Raw genomic sequence first — 17871 nt, forward strand, 5'->3', positions numbered from 1 at the left:
CACACACACACACACACACACACACACACACACACACACACACACACACCCTGAGCGGGGATGTGAGAGGCCAGGTGGATGGAAGCTTCTGAAGTCCTCACTGCTGACCTTGCTTGCCAGACCCCTACCTGCCAGGAGTACCCCGGCCCCTGCTGGCCCCTCCTGCCTGGCTTCCTTTCCTGCTCCGTCCTCTTACCCACCATCCCGCCCTTCTCAGCAGCACACCTGGGATACTTTCCTTCAGACAGCCTTTGAAACCCGCCTGGAGGGTTTGCTCCCCTCCCCATCGCGCCCCCCCCCCCCCCCCCCCCCCCACCCCGTGGCTTTGGTCTGCATTCCCTGCTTTGTAGCTGCGCTGACGCTTGGCCACGGGAGCCGTGTGCAGGGCACTGCTGTGCTCCCTGCCTGCTGGGCAGCGGAGGGAGGAGAGACTGAAATAGAGACTTCAGAGGCTGTGAGAAAGGAGGGGACAGACCTGATGGACGGACACCCGCAGAATGACCTAGAATGACCAGGCTAGGCGTGTGAGCGAATGCATGCAAGACGTCTGATTTTGCATAGCTTTTCCCAACATGCACGGACCAGGCGAGGCGTTCTAGAGCAGGTGTATGAAGGTTGAAAGTTTCTGATCTCCCCTTCTGTCTTCCTCTATTCGATACCCTCCACAATGCCCGTGCATCAGCCAAGACGAGGGGTCACTTGGGGGGCTCCTCCAACCTCTCCTCATCTCTGCCAACGTACGCAGCCCCGGGGACACCAGAAACCCGGGCCCTGCCAGGCGGTGTCTTCTCTCTCAGTCAGTCACTTCACCTTGTGTCTCCTCCCCTCAGGGCTGTGCTAAGAGACAACCTGCTCATCGGATTCAGACGGTCTTAACAGGAGTTCTATGAATTATTCAAAACTCGGCATCCCTGCTGCCGCCTCCTTCACACCTTCTCTGCTTGGCCAAGCTCTGAACTCTGGCAAAACCTACATGCTTCTCTGGCTCTTAACTCGTCTGAGTATGAGATTTTTTTTTAAATCATTTTATTAGGGGCTCATACAATTCTTATCACAATCCAGTCACACATCCATTGTGTCAAGCACATGTGTACACTTGTCACCATCATCCTTCTCCAAACATTTGGCTTCTACTGGAGCCCTTAATAGCGGCTCCTCATTTCCCCCCTCCGTCTCCCATCCTCTTCCCTCATGAACCCTTCATAACTCATAGCTTATTAATATTTTGTCTGACCTCCCCCCCCCCCACTTCTCTGCTGTCCATCCCCCAGGGAGGAGGCTATCTGTAGATTCTTGTCATCGTTACCCTCGATGAGACTTTACACTCTGAGCCGGGGACCCTCCCTCCCACTTCTCCCGTCCTTCCCGGGAGGGCGAGTGGATTCATTCCACACGTGTCTCTGCTGTGCCCTCCCCGTGCCCGGCCGCAGTCTAGATGCCGGAGCAACTGCAGGAAACAGGACGAGCCACGTCCTGGTGGACCTTTTATCCCAGGAGGTGGGGATGGGGGACGGGCAACAAATGAACTAACTTCTATCAGGGAGCCTGGGTGGCGTAGTGGTTGCCCGGTGGGCTGCTAACTTCAAGGTTGGCGGTTCAAAACCAGCAGCCGTTCGTTGCTGGGGAGAATGAGGCTTTCTGTTCCCGGCCAGAGTTACAGTCTCACGGGGTGCTTCCACCCTGTCCCATAGGGTGGTCCTGAGTCAGCATTAACTTGATGGCCCCGAGGGTTTGTTTTGTTTTCAGAGAAGGTCAACGGTGCCTGGTGGCACAGTGGTGAATGCCCAGCGGTAAATCAAAGGATCTGGGGGTCGACCTCCCTGGAGTTCCGTGGGAATGCTGTGGCAGCTGCTCCCATAAGGACCAGGCTGCGGAACCCCTAGGGGGCAGTCCCCTGGGGTCCCTGAGCTGCCTGCGACTTCTCAATGGGCAGTGGGTTTGGGGTGGGTGCAGCAGGTCAGGCGGGGCCGCACGCTGTGGGGCACAGTGGAGCAGGGAAGGTCAGAGTGCGGCGGGCTGTGGTTGGCGTGTGGTTTTTAAGTAGGATGAAGAGGGAAGGTCCCCGTCCTACTTAAAAGGATGTCTTAATAACACAAACAATGAGAATAATCATTTTATTAAAATACTCTGGACCTCCGTTTCAGGTTTGTGATCTAGAGTTAATTAACACAGATAATCCCCTATAAAATGTAATTTAATAATCGAACCAGCCTCCATTTGAAGGACTCAGATGGATGCTTTGAGGTCTGAAGGAGGTGAGGGTGTCTGGGGACAGGTGTCCAGGGAGGGTGGGGAGCTGTGCTAAGCTGTGTGGAAGTTGGAAGAACATGCTAAAGGCCTTGGGGGGCTGGGACAGAGGGGGCAAGGGAGGGTGGGAGGAGATGAGGGCTGGGAGGTGAGAGGTCACGGAGTTCTTTGGTTCTCCTCAGAGTGAGACAGGGGTCTCTGGGGGCTCCCCCGCAGAGGATTGCCCGGATTTGGCTACCTTTTCCAGGGATTCCCTGGGGCTCTGTGGGGACAGGCTGTGAGTGCCGAGGGAGGAGCTGGGAGACCGTGGAGACTGATGAGCCGGCTGCTGGGGTCCTGGACCAGGGTGCCGGTGCGAAGAACTTGGGTTTGAATCTGTTTTGAAAGAGAGCCCACAGGATGTCCAGAGCCATCAGACAGGTGTGTGTGTGTGTGTGTGGGGGGGGGGGGGGGGGAGGGGGGGGGGGGGGAGGAGCATGGAGGAGGCTGGAGTCTGAATTTGGAGCCGGCTCTAGGAGGGGAAGACTTGCCGTTTCTTGTCAGTTCCAGTGGCAGGGCCTTGTCAGTTCCTTGGTGCTTGCCATGTGGTGTGCCCCCTGCCCTCTCCCGTCACTGTTGGCTAGCTTCTGTGCCTTCTTTTTAGGTCTCAAAGTGACTGGCTTCAGACACATCCCACAGTGATCTGTATCATTTACATGACAAAGAAGCGCCTGCTCCCAGGGAGGGCTACACCCACAGGTTTAGGGGTCAGGACTGACAACACATATTTTGGGGAGGGCGCAATTTAGTCCATCGCAAACCAAACTCGCTGCCATCGAGTCAGTTCTGACTCAGGGGCTGTAGAGGACACACTAGAACTGCCCCTGGGATTTCCAAGACTCCCGGGCTTTGTGAGCCATTGTCATCGTACATAGTTTGCAGAGCATGCAATGTAACCGTCCAGTCCTATTACGAGTTGTGCGGTCATCACCACTATCAATCTCAGAACATTTCCTTCTTTCTCGTCCTCGTTGCTATTAGCTCCCCAGTTCCCCCAACAGCCCCTGCCAGACCCCCAAGGAGCCATTAATCCAGTTCCTCCCTCTACAGTTGTACCTGTCCTATATTCCATATACAGACCAGCACACAACAAGAACCAAATAAAGCAGCCTCACTCAAAAAGAAAGCACAAAGTACTAAAACGACAACAAATTAAAGTGGTCAAAAGGGAGCTCAAAGGATAGAGTTCAGTGTTAGCCTGACTGCACCTGTAGTCATTGCACCCTGCATGACAGCAAGGCTGTTCCCACCCCCGGTTCATGGTCAGAAGGGATTCACCAGAGGCCTAGTCCATGAGTAGCTCTCTCTCTCTTTAAAACGGAACAATTATCAAATGGGTCAAAAGGGAGATAAAGTGATACTGCATTTGCCATCCTCGACTTTACAGTGTTCTTTATCCGACGACCAGGGCATTGACATCTCTCAGCTGTGATCTGAGGGCATTCCTGGGAAAATCGATCCATGTGTGGACCATGCAAATGGATGCCGGGCTGCCACTGTCATCCATGGCCTTTTGCAAACCAGGTGTTCACAATCTAAGCCCCGATACCTTTCCCTCCTTTGGAGTTGGACTTTATTGTTTACAATCCTGGGATCACACAGGCTGGTGTGCTTCTTCCAGGTGGAGTTAGTTGATGCCTCACTTAGATGGCTCCTGTTTGAAGGCAAGTCGTAAAGATCCAGACACTGTTCTTTCTGAGAGTTGAGCATCATCTGGTTTCTCCCCCACACTCTGCTACGGCACCCTTGTCTTCAGTGCTCTGCCCCCGAGGGCATGCGTTAAACAGAGCCCTGCCATCAGAACAAAGTTTTCTGAGATTGGGACTAGAATTAAGTGCGATCCCCCAGTACATGAATTTATCCATGGTTGGCACACATCTCTGGTTCACTTTAGAGGCATCATTGTGATTTGAGGACAGAGAACATTGTCGATCATCCCCCTGGGGCATATTGGTAATGTCACTAATTTAGCCAATGGTATATATTTAAAAAAACACTATTGAGAAAAGGAAATGATAAACTATAGGCTAGCTGTGAACTGAAATCCATGAATTGTTAACATGCACCGATTAAGCTCGTAAGTGGCTGGCTGGGCCCTATTGACACAGACAGTGGGGGTTGGTGATCGGGCAAAGTGTTCATAGCATTCACCTGCACGGGCAGAACTGTGCCTACCAGATTGATACACATCACAATAAAGCCAGGCGGGCACGGACCTTGTAAGTCTGTGGTCATCTCGGGCACCCTCAAGGGAAAGAGATCTGAATGCAAATCCAAGGACCACCAATTCCACAACCACAGGACAGCAGTCACCTGCTTCTTGAAAACATTAGGGAGTTTTAAGCTTAAGTCCAAGGGCTACAGGTGAGTTTGAGGTACAGCCTGGTTCGTGGGCCTATGAAGGATGCTGTGTGCCTGGATGGAGCAGATTCAAGGTAGAAAACCTCATCCTTCTCCCATGGAGCATGGTAGTTTTGAACTGCCTACTTCACAGTTAGCAGCCCAACACGTAACCCGCTCGGCCACCAGGGCACCTACCCCCAGGCAGGGCCTTAGCAAGGGGAAGGCTGGAGATGGGCAGGACCTGCAGGGAGGTGCGCTTAGGGGGGAGGCCAGGAGCACTGTTGGGGCATGTTGAGTCGGGATCGCTGTGGACCTCCAAGTGGAGACGGTGAGTAGGCGTTCAGGTCTCAGCGTCTGGAGCCCGGGGGGCGTCATCACAGAGTGGCCAATCGATGACTGGAACTCATGCGTGTGGCTGCGGTGACCTAGGACATGAGACGCAGCAGGGAAGAGGTGCCAGGACTGAGCTGGAGGCTGGGGAGAGGAAACGAGACTGGGTGGAGGGGCCGGCGAGCCTCACAGAGCAACCCCCCCTCGGGCCCCTCCTGACCACTGTGTGGTCCAGAGCCCCCGCTTTAACGCTGGACAGCCTGGGGGCAAAGCCCAGCTCTGCCGCTTGCCGGCAGGTGCCCGTGGCCAGACTGCTTTGCCTCTCGGTCGCCTGTCCTCCCTGCCCGCCAAATGGGACGAACACAAAGTAAAGGGATGTAGCAAAGTGAACGATTTTATACGTAAAGCATTAGACACCGAATGGTGCTGGCTGTGCCGACGATGGAGGAGGCACCGTGCAAAGGCTGCTGGTCCTGAAGGCTGACGCAGAGTCCTGTCCTCCTGAGGCTCAGTGCTGGGTGCCAGGGGGCTGGTTCTGGCTCAGGGCGACCCCGTGCCCAACAGGATGAGAGGCCTTCCCGTCCTGCGCCATCCTCATGTTGTCCCTAAGTCTGAGCCCACTGAGGCAGCCGCTGTGCCGCTCCCATGTCACGGAGGGGCTTTCTTTTTCTCTGCCCCTCCACTTTACCTAGCATGACGCCCTTTGCCAGGGACTGGTTCCTCGTGTTAACATACCTGGAGCGTGTGCGAGGATGTCTCGCATTCCCTGCGTCGTCGCAGGGGCATTGTTCCGGGCGGACCAGCAGCTCTGGGTGGCTCCGGCCCCCCTCCCGGCTGAGATAGGAATGGGCGAGAGAGGACAAAGAAAGAGACCGCTTTCTCTTCCTGATTCCTTGGTACGCAAGTTGACTCTTCAGTGCACAGCAGGCTCCGGACAGCACTGCCTGCCGACGATCGGTGGCGAGAGATCTTGTAGCAGGGAATCCAGGCGCTTCAGCAGGAGTGGGACCGAGGCTCACCATGGCCTTCGTCACAAAGAACAGCTTCTTTGGGGGCCACATTCCTTCATTCCGCCTGTGGCCCAGGGGCCACGTGTCCGGTGCTACTGCTTTCTGTTCCTCCTCCACAGCCTTATCTCCCTTATCCATTTCCTTAATCTGCAACATGGGTCGTTGCTGGGCAGCTTCTGGCCATCTCGTCGGTCCCCAAATCTGCCACCGAAAGCAGAGCTTCCGACCCCTACGTTTTCTGTGCGCCCCGTCAACGATACCGGCGGTCCGTGGTGTGTCCAGTAGTATTCACCAACATGCAATTAGAGGCTCCGGGTTTCCGTAGCTCGTGCTAATTCACTGTTTCACTTCCACACGCATAGGAGGCCATAGAAAATGCCCGGCCCACCTTGGTCCTCAGAGCGATGTCTTGGTGCTCAGAGGGACGGTGCGGGCACAGGGATGGCAGTGGGAGGAGACGTGGGTGGCTGCCGGAGAGGCCAGTACCAGGTTCTCCCGGAACACAGGGAGGGAGACCCAGAGGGGGCTGAGGGTTAGCTCAGGAAGGTGTGGAGCCAAGGCCAGGGGTCACTGAGAGCAGGAGCCACACCCATGCAGGCACTGCTGGGAACAGCGTCTTCAGCACGTGGAGAAGGGGTGGGGCCCCGTCACGTGCCCCCCAACAGTGGGCAGCGGTCCCGGTCTGCAGGCACCTCTCTCAGGCTGCCCTTGAGAGACCCCGGGCCAAGGTCGAGTGGCCCAGCAAGCAGAGTCTGCAGAGGCCTGGCAGCAGGGCTAGGGTGAGAGGAGCCGAGGGTCAGGGCATGAATGGAGGCTTGCCAGGCTGGGTTGGGAGGGTGTGACTGGCCGGCGAGGCTGCCGCATCGTCTCTGTAGAGCCTAGGAGGTTAGGGACTGTGGAATTGGCTGGAGGCTCTGCATGACGCAGACAGGGCAACTGGGAGGCTGGGGGGCCCAGTGGAGGCCATATCGTGAAAGGCCTTGTTGGCCGACTTAGGGAGGGGAGGTGCAGAAGGAACATGGGGCTTGGAATCCACTCCGTGACTTCAGATAAGTTACTTCATCTTCTGACTCAGTCCCTGTAATAGTTTAGGTACTTTAGGAGAAACAAGTCCACAGCAACTCATGTATAAGAGAGAGTTTTATGTAAAGAAAAGGTGCATCACGAAAACATCCCAACCCAATGCTGCCCAAGCCCACAAGTCCAACATTAACCCATTGACCCAACACCAGTCCACAAAGTCCTCCACCTCACAAAACAGAGGCAATGATGCCGACTGCAGGAGGAAAGCTGAGTCAGTGAACGGATAAGCATCTCAGCACTGGCAGGGGTCTCCACACGGCTGCTCCAGCACCCAGGGCTGCATTGGGATAGGTCCATGTGGCTTCTCCTTGGGGATGTCTTGCAGGAAGTCAATCTTGCAAGCTGAAGCAGGGAACTGCTAAGGCAGCTGTACCCTGGTGCCACCATCACAAAGCAAGAGACCCGAGAACTCGAAAGGTGAGGCTCACCACCCATTTATCCCTCTGCCTTTCAATTAGCCCCACATGTGATTATCGGCCAAGCTGGCACAATTAACTAACTCAGTCCCCCTCCCTAACATGTCACTAATCACTAGCCCCGAGAGAGCGGGGGAGTGGGTGAGAACTCAGAGACAGCAGGCATGAAGGGCTGAAGTTAGTCTCTGCAATGGTGGTGATGATCACCACTCCATCCCCGAGGCGAGACGGAAGAGCTGTCAGCACCGGAACGGGTGGGTGGGTGGGTGCGTGGCTGGACGGGGGTGAACGGACAGATCAATGAATGCCTTTCAGAGATGCAGGATTAAGCACATGCTTGGGATGTGTCAGGAGCGACCAGCCCTTGGATACGTGCGGGGTGAAGTAGCGGGGCAGCAGGAGAGAGGCTAAGAACGGTTGCGAGAATGGCGCTGGCCCGGCCAGTGCCGGGTTCCGTTGTGCACAGGGTCCCTCTGGGTTGGAACCGAGTCAAGGGCATTTAACAACGACTAGGACGTGGCTGTGGGAGGGGATTTTAGGCAGAATGGGCCATAGGGGCCTGGTGGCGCTGTGGCTAGAGCGCTCAGTCCACCAGCTGCGCGCAGGAGAACCATGCAGATCATCGGCTTTCTGAAGGCGACAGGCTGGAACCCCGCGCGGGGTCTCTGAGAGCTGGGGGCGGGTTGTGTGTGTGTGTGTGTGTGTGTGTGCAGCCAGTTCATGCCCTTGACTGCCCCTCGAAGCAGTGGTTCTCCACCTTCCTCAGGCCGCGGCCCTTTCATACAGCTCCTCACGTGGTGGTGACCCCCCAACTATCACATTATTTTCGTTACTACTTCGTCACTGTCATTTTGCCACTGTTCTGAAACGGGCAACCCCCGTGAAAGGGTTGTTCGACCCCCGAAGGGGTTGGGACCCACCAGTTGAGAACCGCCGCTCAGAAGGTGGCGATTGACCCACCCAAGGGCGCCTGCGCAGAAAGGCTAGAGATTTACTCTGAAAAACACACTTGAGAATCCATGGGGCATGGTGGTACTCGGACACTGCCGGTGTTCTCTGGATGCCAGTGGAAGGGCGGAGCGGTGCCCGGTGGGAGGGTTGGGCAGGACGAGGCTCACTCTCCTGCCTTTGGGACCCAGCGGCTCTTGCCCCATGGCTGGCATCTCACTCATCCACGTCTCTCCCTGTCTCTAGTCTCTTTCTGCCACTGTGCCCCTTTCTCTTCCTCCTTCGGACTCAGTTTCCGTCCTGGTCGCAACTCTCTTTCTCTCTCTCTGACTTTGCCTCTGTGCCCCTCCACCCCCTGTGGGGCAGCTCCAGTTCCTTGAGGCTGGGGAGGTGTGTCTCTGTGCCCTTCCTAGGGGTGCAAGGTGCTTGGGACCCCCACCCCCCATTTCACCTGGGTGCCGAGAGAGAGGGAGAGAGAGAGAACTAGATCTTTAACCTCAGAATGACCCAGGAGTGTGAGGCTGGTCAGCAACGGAGGAAGGTGCTTTGGGAGCCTCTGGTATGGGGGGTGCCCCTCATCCGAGGGAGGGGTGCTATGGGGAGATGAGTCTCCTCTCCCCTGCTGACCCAGCTGCTTTTTTGCAGGCTGGTGGATGACCGCTGCGTGGTGGAGCCTGCTGCCGGGGACCTGGACAACCCCCCTAAGAAGTTCCGAGGTAAGGCTTCCTCCTCGGCCGTCCCCGCCCCTCCCGGGCCTGGGCCTGCCCCCGTCCAACTGGGTTCAGCCCCAGCGGGCCCTGCCTGACAGCTCTTGTACTGTCTGCTTGTCCTACCGCCAGCTTGGCCTGGCCTGCCTCATTCTTTATTTCCGGGGCCATGCCCCACGTCTCAGGGCCCACCCACTTGGGGGTGGAGGTGGCAGGGCCGGCCGGCTGCTCGACGCTCTCCCCAGAACTGACCACCGACCACCGGGCTTTCTCTGTGTGCGGAACAAGGGTGGGGGGCAGAATGGCCACTGGTTCCGGGAGGTCTTTCTGGCTGCTGCCTCCTTCTCCTCCGCTGCTTGAAGAGGGGGTGCAACCCCACCCCTGGCCCCGCTGTGTCCCCGGCCCCGCTGTGTGGCTGGCGCCGGCCCTGGAGGTCTTGTGCAGCCTCTGTGGCGTTGCTCAGGGCCTGTGCCTTCCACGGTCGGTCACTGGGCCCCTCGGCGCCCGCCAGCTGGCTGGCTGCGAGCCTCGGGAAGGATTTCAGGAAGCCCTGGCTGTGAAGATGCCAGGCTGGGATAAGGTGTCATTGTCGGGACTCCCCGTGCAGGCCCACACAGACGGAGCCTGGGCGTGGTGGGCGCAGGCAGGAACACGCCAGGCGCCCTGCCACGCTCTGCCCAGGGATGCCGGGAGGGCGTGGATGCCAGGCGGTGCCGTGGCGTCTCGCCTGCCTGTCGGCTGGGCTTTGTCCCTCTCGCAGGTGGGAAGAGGTAGAAGGGTTCCTCCCAGCCTGCAGAGGGGCTCCGTGCCACCTTCTGTTCCGTTCCCGACTCGAGGGTGGAGGGTGGAGGTAGGGGGTTGGGGATCTTAGGTTGGGACCTGCCTGGGTATGTGGGGACTGCCTCCAGTCTCGGGCACTGCCTTCCTGCCCCACGGGATCTGGTTTCCCTGTCTCTTATGTCGTTGCTCCTCCCCGATGTGTCCCATCAGTCACACCGGCCTCCCTGCTGTCCCGTGCCCCTCTTGTCTCGACTGCCCCTCTGCCAGGATGTCCACACGGCTCCCCGCTTCACCGGCCATCCCTGACCACCTGATAGGAAATTATGCTCACCGGCGCCCCCCCCTCCCCCCTGCAGCTCACCCTGCTGGTTTGCCCTCTGGTCTGACCGCCCCTGGCGCTGTCTGTCAGGCTGTTTCATATGTTCTCATCTGCCCACCCCGCAGCAGGGGAGCCCCACCCACCAGGACAGAGGTTCTGTCTGTGTTCTTGGCCCCCTGGGCACCTGGTACCCATGGGAGGAGCGGGGGAGACCAGGGCACCCACTGGGCCCCTCTCAGGCTTCTGCTGCTCCAGGTCCTGTGGATGTGCCCTACCCAGAATTCCTCTCTCGAGCCGCGCCTGGGCACTAGGCCCAGGCCTGGGATGTCAGGGTGCTCCTGTGGGCCCCGCCTGTCGGAAGAACAGCGCTGGCTTCTAGCCCTGGGCTCCTGCGAGCTGGGGGTGGGCTGCTCAGCTGGTCTGAGCTTCTCTTGGCACCAGAAACAGGTGCCCTTTGAAGCTGCGGAGGGAGGGGGTTAGAGCGTAGGGAACAACAGAGAGAGGGTGTGGCAGGGTCCGGTGGGGTGGGCTCTGCCAGGACGGGACAGAGGGAGGAAGATGGCGGCGAGTCAGGGGCGTGCCTATCGGGCGTGTGCAGTCGGCCTTGTGGGTGACTGGCTCTTGGCAGGGAGGTGGGTGTGGCAGACGAAGCCTTGCCTAAGGGCTCCAGTGGCCAGCGTTCAGGGCCAACTTTGAACAACAAAAGGCCGCTTAGCAGAACAAGTGCCTCTTTGACTTCTTGTCCTTCTCCCTCTGCTCCTTCCCACTCCTGTCTCTGCTATCTCGCCATTGTCCGTCCCCAAGGCTGTGAGAGGGCCACACTGGGGTCCCAGGGCCGCCCACTGGCCTCCAAGGCCTCACTGGGCCCAGCCACCTCCCTCTGATGGCAGGGGGACTCCGACACCAGTCTCCACTTCCTCCTCGGCCCAGGCCTCGTGGCCGTGGGGCACTGTGTCTGTCTGTGTGGGCAGAGGCCCCTCTGTATCCCTTCTCTGGCCCCAGGGGAGTCGGTTCACGCTGGCGCCGGCCTGAGCGCCCAAGCTACCTTGCGTCCACTGCTCTGTGGCGTCTGGCCCTGTTGAGATCCTCCGCTCCACGCCTTAAGTCCAGTCCCGCGGCCGCTTCAGCATCCAGAGTACCCCTCTCCCATCCCCAGGGCGCCGCCACCCCTCTCCTCCTCAGCCCTGGCCAGGATCGAGCTGTGGTCAGGCTGGAGGTGGGCAGGGCTGGCCTCAGCGACAGACCAGGTCTCTGCAGCCCCATGGCTGGGGCACCTGGAGTCCGTGTGACTCTCCACCCACCTGTGTCCCGACTCCCTCCTCTTCTGAGTGGACATTGGCGGGAAAGGCGGAGCTCAGCCTCAATCTGGGAGGCCTGGCCACTGCCCTTTGGTGTTGGCCCTGCAAACACCCTAGCCCTGGAGAGGAGGCACCAGTGGGGGCAGGGACCATGCCAGGCACTTTAGGAATGGGGCCAAGACAACCCAGAAGGGTTGTCTCCCTAGCCTGGGGTGGGCCTTGCAATTTCTGGGCTGGGTGGCCTGTCCCTCTCTCCCCACAGCCTCCCGTTCAGCTCCCTGCCCTCCCACCCCTTCACCTGCTGGTCCTGGACGACCCCAGGCCCCAGGCTGGGCTCCCGAAGCCCTGTGAAGCCCCTGCTTGACTTCTTGTTTATAATGTCCTCTCTAGGCCACCCCGAGCCCCAACATGTTCAGGAAATTCTTTCCAGAGTCAGCAGGGCCCTGGGTGGCCCAGGCTGCTGGCGCCCCACTCTCTGGAGCACACCAGCCCAAGGCCCCGCTCTCAGTCTCCCCGAGGCCTGCTTTCTTTGGTGGTGGTGGGAGCTTGGGGGTCATGGCTGCTGCCAGTTCTGTACTATTGACTGGGCCTGGGGTGGGTCTCCCCTGGAGAATGTTGGGGGGCATTGCCCCTTCCTCTCCTAAGCCCCTTTCTTCCTCCACTCTGGGAAGAGGGGAGACCCAGGGAAGCAGTCCATGGGCAGCTCTCCCCTGCTCCCCCGTCCATCCTCCATGCCCACCTCACTGCCATCTCTGTGATGACGAGGCCGTGGTCAGCACGGCAGAAAAGTAAAGAGAAAAATCCACACCCTCCCATACCCACCTCTGAGCGCTGTCACGTCCTGGCTGCTGTGAGTCATTGCTCCCTGGGGGCCGCCCTAACAAACGGCCAGCGAGCCAATGGTGTGGAGAAACAGAAATTCACTCTCCCCACCCCGGAGGCTGGAAGTCTGAAGTCCAGGCACCCGTGGGTTCGAGAGCATCACCTGCCCTGGCCTCTGCCTAGCTAGTGCCAGTGGCCCTTGACGGCCCTTGGTTTGCGGCACGCCAATCTCTGCCTGTGTCTCCTCGTGGTTTTCTTCCGAGTATCCAAACCCCACCCGCCCTCCCCGGGATTCTGAGACAAGGTTTCTGAGGCTGGACGTCCTGGGGGGCGCAAATAGCCCCAGACCTCTCTCTTAGGGTGAGCCACCACCGTTCCCATCCCCACCCCACGCTTCCCGGACGGCGCCCCCAGGCTGCCTTTGCTTCCGCCCACACGCTTACTTGTGTCTTCGGGACTTCAGGCAGGAGGCCCCGCAGTGTGGGGGTTACAAACTGGGCTGCTACTTACAAGGTCAGCGGTTCGAAACCACGAGCTGCTCCTTGGGAAGGAGACGGGGCTTTCTACGCCATAAGCAGTTACCGCCCTGGAAACTCACAGGGGCAGTTCTGCCCCGTCCTGTAACGTCACTGTGAGTTGGCATTGGCTTGAGGGCAGTGAGTTTATTTTTAATTTATTTTTCGAAGGAACCTTGGTTGCCCAACGGGTCAGCACTCGACCAGTAACCAGTAGTCCGATGATTTGGCCCCCACCAGTGACTGCACAGAACAGACCTGGCGCTTGCCCCCGGGAGGGTCACAGCGTGGGAAAACCCTGTGTTCTGTGTTGGAATTGATTTGATGGCCAAAAATACCCCCCCGCCTTTACATGGCCTTCTTATAGAGCCACGAACCCCAAACTCAGGCCCACTGCCGGTCGAGTCCCATCGGACCCCTGGTGATACTGCAGGACAGAGTCCGTCGGTCCACAGGGCCCCGTCCATGGAGTGGGCTGCGTGGCAGCCTGACACTTTACCCAGCACACACCAGGGCTCCTGCCAGCGTACCCACCTTTGGGTTGGGCGCCCACCCCAGTGCAATAGGACCTCACTTTAATTGAACTCTCGAGGTCACATGCTGGGGGGGCTAGGGGGGGTGGACTTACTATTTACGCTCCGGCAGCATCATTCAATGCAGGCCACCATGTTTGCTGTAGATCCTTTTAAAGAGATGAAACCGTGTAGCCATCGCTGAAGATCCCAGCATCTTCCTCCGGGCCTTGCCCCCCTTCACCTTCCGCGCCCACCCTCCCCACGCCCCAGGGCTCGAAGCTCTTCAGTCAGGGGGTGCGCGGTCAGCACCCCCGGGCCGTGTCTGTGTTTTTACCGCTAGTACACGGGCTGCCTCCACGCACCGTGGGACCTGTTGCTTTCCGCGTTGGAACCCCATCTATGAAAGGAATAAGAACTACGGAAACCTGTGGGTACTGTGTGCTGTTGTGAGGTGTGTCCTGCGGGGACCTGCCTGCTCAGGGTCTGATGACGATGAGCCCGCTGCGATGTAGTCAGCAGTTTGCCCGGGAGGCCGGCGTAGCTCGCCTGCACATCTTCATGGTTGCCAGAAATGCCGCAGGAGGGTTCTTGTGCCTGCCCTTGTTCTCCTGTGCTTTGAGGGTGGGGTGGGGTGGGGGGCGCTGCTGGGGGCAGGGATGCTTGTCCTCTGATGAGGAATGGGCTGCCGGCTTCTTGCGGGAGGGTTGTGCCTGCGCACCCCCTGCGGTGGACGGACCGCGGCCCACTCCACCCTCATTCCCACTGCCCTTGGCTTTGCCCTACTTCCCTCTCGTCGGACCCGCTGGGTGTGAAACGGCATCTGCCTGTGGTTTTAATTTGCATCTCTCTGACTCCTGGGGAGGCCGAACTTCTCCTCAGCTACGGATTGGCCCCTTTTCGTTCTCATCGCCACCACCCCCGCCCTGCTTTTTTTAATAAAAAAGAAATGCAACCACATGGTCTGGTTTGAGGATGAAAGCAACTAGCAGTCCCCTGGGCCCACCCTTACTGGTCCCGTGTCCCCTCTGCAGGGACCAACACGTGACCATCAAAACCATAAGCAAGTTTGCACTGAGAGTCTAGCTCTCCCCTCCTCACGCTCTTGCTTCAGGGGACTTGTGTCTGGTGCTTTTTCTGTGTCCCGTGTCCGCCGCAGTCTTTGTGCCTCACCGACAGACTCAGCCCTCCCCGCCCCACGTGCCGTCTTCTCCCACCGAAGGTGCGTCCGGGCACAGACCACGCCTCCTTGCTCCCCGCTCCGTCCACCGCACCGTGGCAGATCCTGCTGCAGGCCTGCCCGGATTTAGTGGGTGGCGACCTCACAGCGGTTTCTCCGGCTCCCTTTCCTGACAGGGCCTCAGCGAAGGCCTTTGCCCCCCGTCTTTTTGCACAAGCACAGGTGCGCCCCCCCAAACATCTCCCCAGCAAGCTGGGGCGGCTGTGTCGGAGGGTGGAGGACTGGGATGCCCACCCGTCCTCAGGGGGACACCAAACCAGAGGGCACTGCCCCTTCTTCTGTTACATTGTGTCCTTTGCTAATTACCACCCCACCCCGTCTCCAAACCCTGTGCTTGCGCCACTATTACATCGCCGTGGAAAGTATGTAACCAAACACGTGTAACAAAACATCTATCCACTTTCCCCATTGTATCATCTCTGCGTGAGTGAGGAAGCCCCGCAGCCACATGGACTGAAGCGATGGCTTCCCTGGTGGGTGCAGGTGGGTCACAGCTGACTGTGATGGGGCAGGACGCGCACCGTTGCCGTCGGGGCCGCCGTGCAGAGTTGCCATTAGTGGGAGCGGCTCAGCGGGCAGCCGGTAGCATCAGTCACGTCCCGCCAACACGGACGAGAAATTAGCTCCCTTGCCCACGCCTCACCCTTCCAGCGCCGCTTCCTGCTGCTGCCCTCCTGTCCTCCCTGGTCACCTTTCGAAGCCCCGTGGCCATAGTTACACCGGCTTCCTCCTGCACGCGACCCCTCACCGCCCTCCCAACCGTTGCTGTCGGCGCCTCACTGCTGTGCTGCCAACGCAGAACTGCCAAGGGTTGGAAAGGCTCCAATAGTCCATACTGCTGGGCTGCCCTGTGGCCTTGCTGCCCTGGGCCTTCCCGGCTCCTAACTGCCCTCAGTCCTCCTCCTTCCTCTCCGCCCAGTGCTCGCTGATGGGAAGGGGGGGTCCTAAGTTCTTTCTTGGGGTCAGACAGGGCTGGCTTTGGACAAAGAGCACACACACACACACACACACACACACACACACACACACACACGGTGGCCCCAGATGGCTTATTCATCAATTTGCTCTCTAGAAGCATTTTCTAACATGTATTGTGGGCAAGGGTCTATGGGAGAAAAATGACAGATCTGGCAAGTTCTAGGTAGCGTACACGGCATTTCGTAGTTCCCGGAAAGACATGGAAGACGTGGGGCAGAGAGGAATCGCTTCTGGCTCCGTCTTCCAGCTGGAGAGGTTGCAGGGTAGGGATTGTTAGCCCGAGTTTGGGCTCCCTAAAGGGGTGTCAGGCCGCTTGAATGCAGCACAAACACCTTCCGTGAGCTGGGTGGCGCAGAACCAGGAGGCATCGGCGGAGGAGGCTGGGTGTGAGTCTTTAGCTGGGTCGACTCCCGGGTTAAATATGTCCAGTGAGTTAAATTTTGGTTATTAAAGTTATTTTATTTTATTTTGTAAAATAAAAAAAAATTTTTTTGGTTATTAAAGTTTTGAGGGAGGGTTTTTTCTGCTTGTTTGTTTACTTCTGGAGATCCCACTTAGTTCTTTTTCAGTTTACTTTGTTACTGTTATGTCAGGGATACGATAATATCCATACATTTACAAGAAAGATGAGTTAATACGACTATTATTCAACTATTACGCACCAACCACTAATGCCCAGGATGAAGATATCGGAGATTTTTGTTCCCAACTTCTGCAGTGTGAAATCAATGAAACACGCGATCAATATATATGATAAGTATTGGTGATCGGAATTCAAAAGTTGGAAACCAGGAAGAAGGGTCAGTAGTTGGACAATAAGGCCCTGGTGGTAGAAATGACACAGGAGATTGTATGATAGAACTTCATACAATCTGTTCATCAGCAATACCTCTTACCAACAAAATCAACCAGGTGGACCTTGCTAGGTGGAGTACCCAGGACTCAAATCCACTACATCTGTGGGAATAGATGGTGCTGGGAAATCAATATCAGGCAGAACAAGGTCAAGGGCCAACTGTGGAACAGACTATTAATTGCTCATGTGCAAGTTCAAGTTGAAGCTGGAAAAAAAATTCAAGCGAGTCCACAAGAGCCAAAGTCTGAGCCTGAGTATTTCCACCTTAATTTGGAGACGGTCTCAAGAATGGAACTGCTGCGCTGAATATGGGGAAACCATGTGCACAGCAGCAGCGGCAGACAGACCCCACACCGGGTCATCCCTGCCACTCGCCGGGTGGCACACTCTTCAGCACCACCCCGGGAGGTACCCGGGTCATCTATGACCAGAAATTCCGGATAGCGTGTCAGAACTCACCTGTGGCCAAAACACCCTCTCCTTGTGGGACCTGTCCTCTATTTCTGGGTCACCTGCCCTGCCACTGAGGATCTCTGCATGGACGCCGGGCAGAGCCAGTCCCGGCCAGTCCAGAAAAGAACCAGGTAGCAGGTGGTGAAGGGTCCCAGTTTGAGGTGGACATTTCAGGGCCAGCCATCGGGATGAGCAATGCCCCAGGCCCTTCTGGAAGGGCCCTTGTTAGAAGAATCCCAGCCGGGTCTAACAACGTTACCACCCTGGCTGGCATTGGGTGTGTGGGGTCGGCTGACTGGCCCTCTCCTCTCTCTATCAGGGCACCTGCTCCCCTTCTAATGAGCACCAGCAGGGACCTCCAGGTGCCTCTGGATGCCCGCGGGAGTTGCCACCCACCCAGGGGCGTGACCCTCGAGCGCACCCCTGCAGCCGAGGGCTGGAAGTGGTGCCCTTCTGCGGCTGCGGCTGCTCTTCCAGCCCGTCCTCTGGGCGTGCCCCTTCTGTAGGTTGGTGTGCCCTGGGCTCGCAGCCCTCCCTCTCCCTCCGCCAGCGAGGAAATAAAAGCCGTCTTCGTCCTGGGGCCAAGAATTGAGCCCTGTGTGAGTTGGTGTGTTAGTCTGGGTACATTAGAGAAACAAATCCACAGAAACTCATGTCTAAGAGAGCTTTAATCTATAAAGGCTAAGTGCACATCAAGAAAACATCCCAACCCAGTGCTGCCCTATTAATGGTGTCCAACACCAATCTACAAAGTCCTCCACCTCACAGAGCAGAGGCAATGATGCAGACTGCAGGAAGAAAGCTGAGTCAGTGAACATGTAAGCATCTCAGCACTAGCAGGGATCTCCACACGGTTGCTCCAGCACCCAGGGCTGCATCGGGATAGGTCCATGTGGCTTCTCCTTAGAGATGTCTTGTAGGAAGTCAGCCTTGCAAGCTGAAGCAGGGAACTGCTAAGGCAGCTGCACCCTGGTG

The 17871-nt window shown here is 57.7% G+C and overlaps 1 protein-coding gene across 1 annotated transcript in view; it reads left to right on the forward strand.

The window, feature by feature from the left end:
- ITPR3 (inositol 1,4,5-trisphosphate receptor type 3) overlaps positions 1-17871 on the forward strand; it is a 119362-nt gene that overhangs the window by 50876 nt on the left and 50615 nt on the right. Inside the window, exon 6 of the mRNA XM_045292288.1 lies at positions 9062-9132. Within this exon, the coding sequence (XP_045148223.1) occupies positions 9062-9132 (71 nt within the window). The remainder of the gene's footprint in view (positions 1-9061; positions 9133-17871) is intronic.

Source organism: Echinops telfairi, unplaced genomic scaffold (assembly GCF_000313985.2).
Source record: "Echinops telfairi isolate 266 unplaced genomic scaffold, ASM31398v2 ScPeMD7_655;HRSCAF=1070, whole genome shotgun sequence".
Taxonomy (NCBI): Eukaryota; Metazoa; Chordata; class Mammalia; order Afrosoricida; family Tenrecidae; genus Echinops; species Echinops telfairi.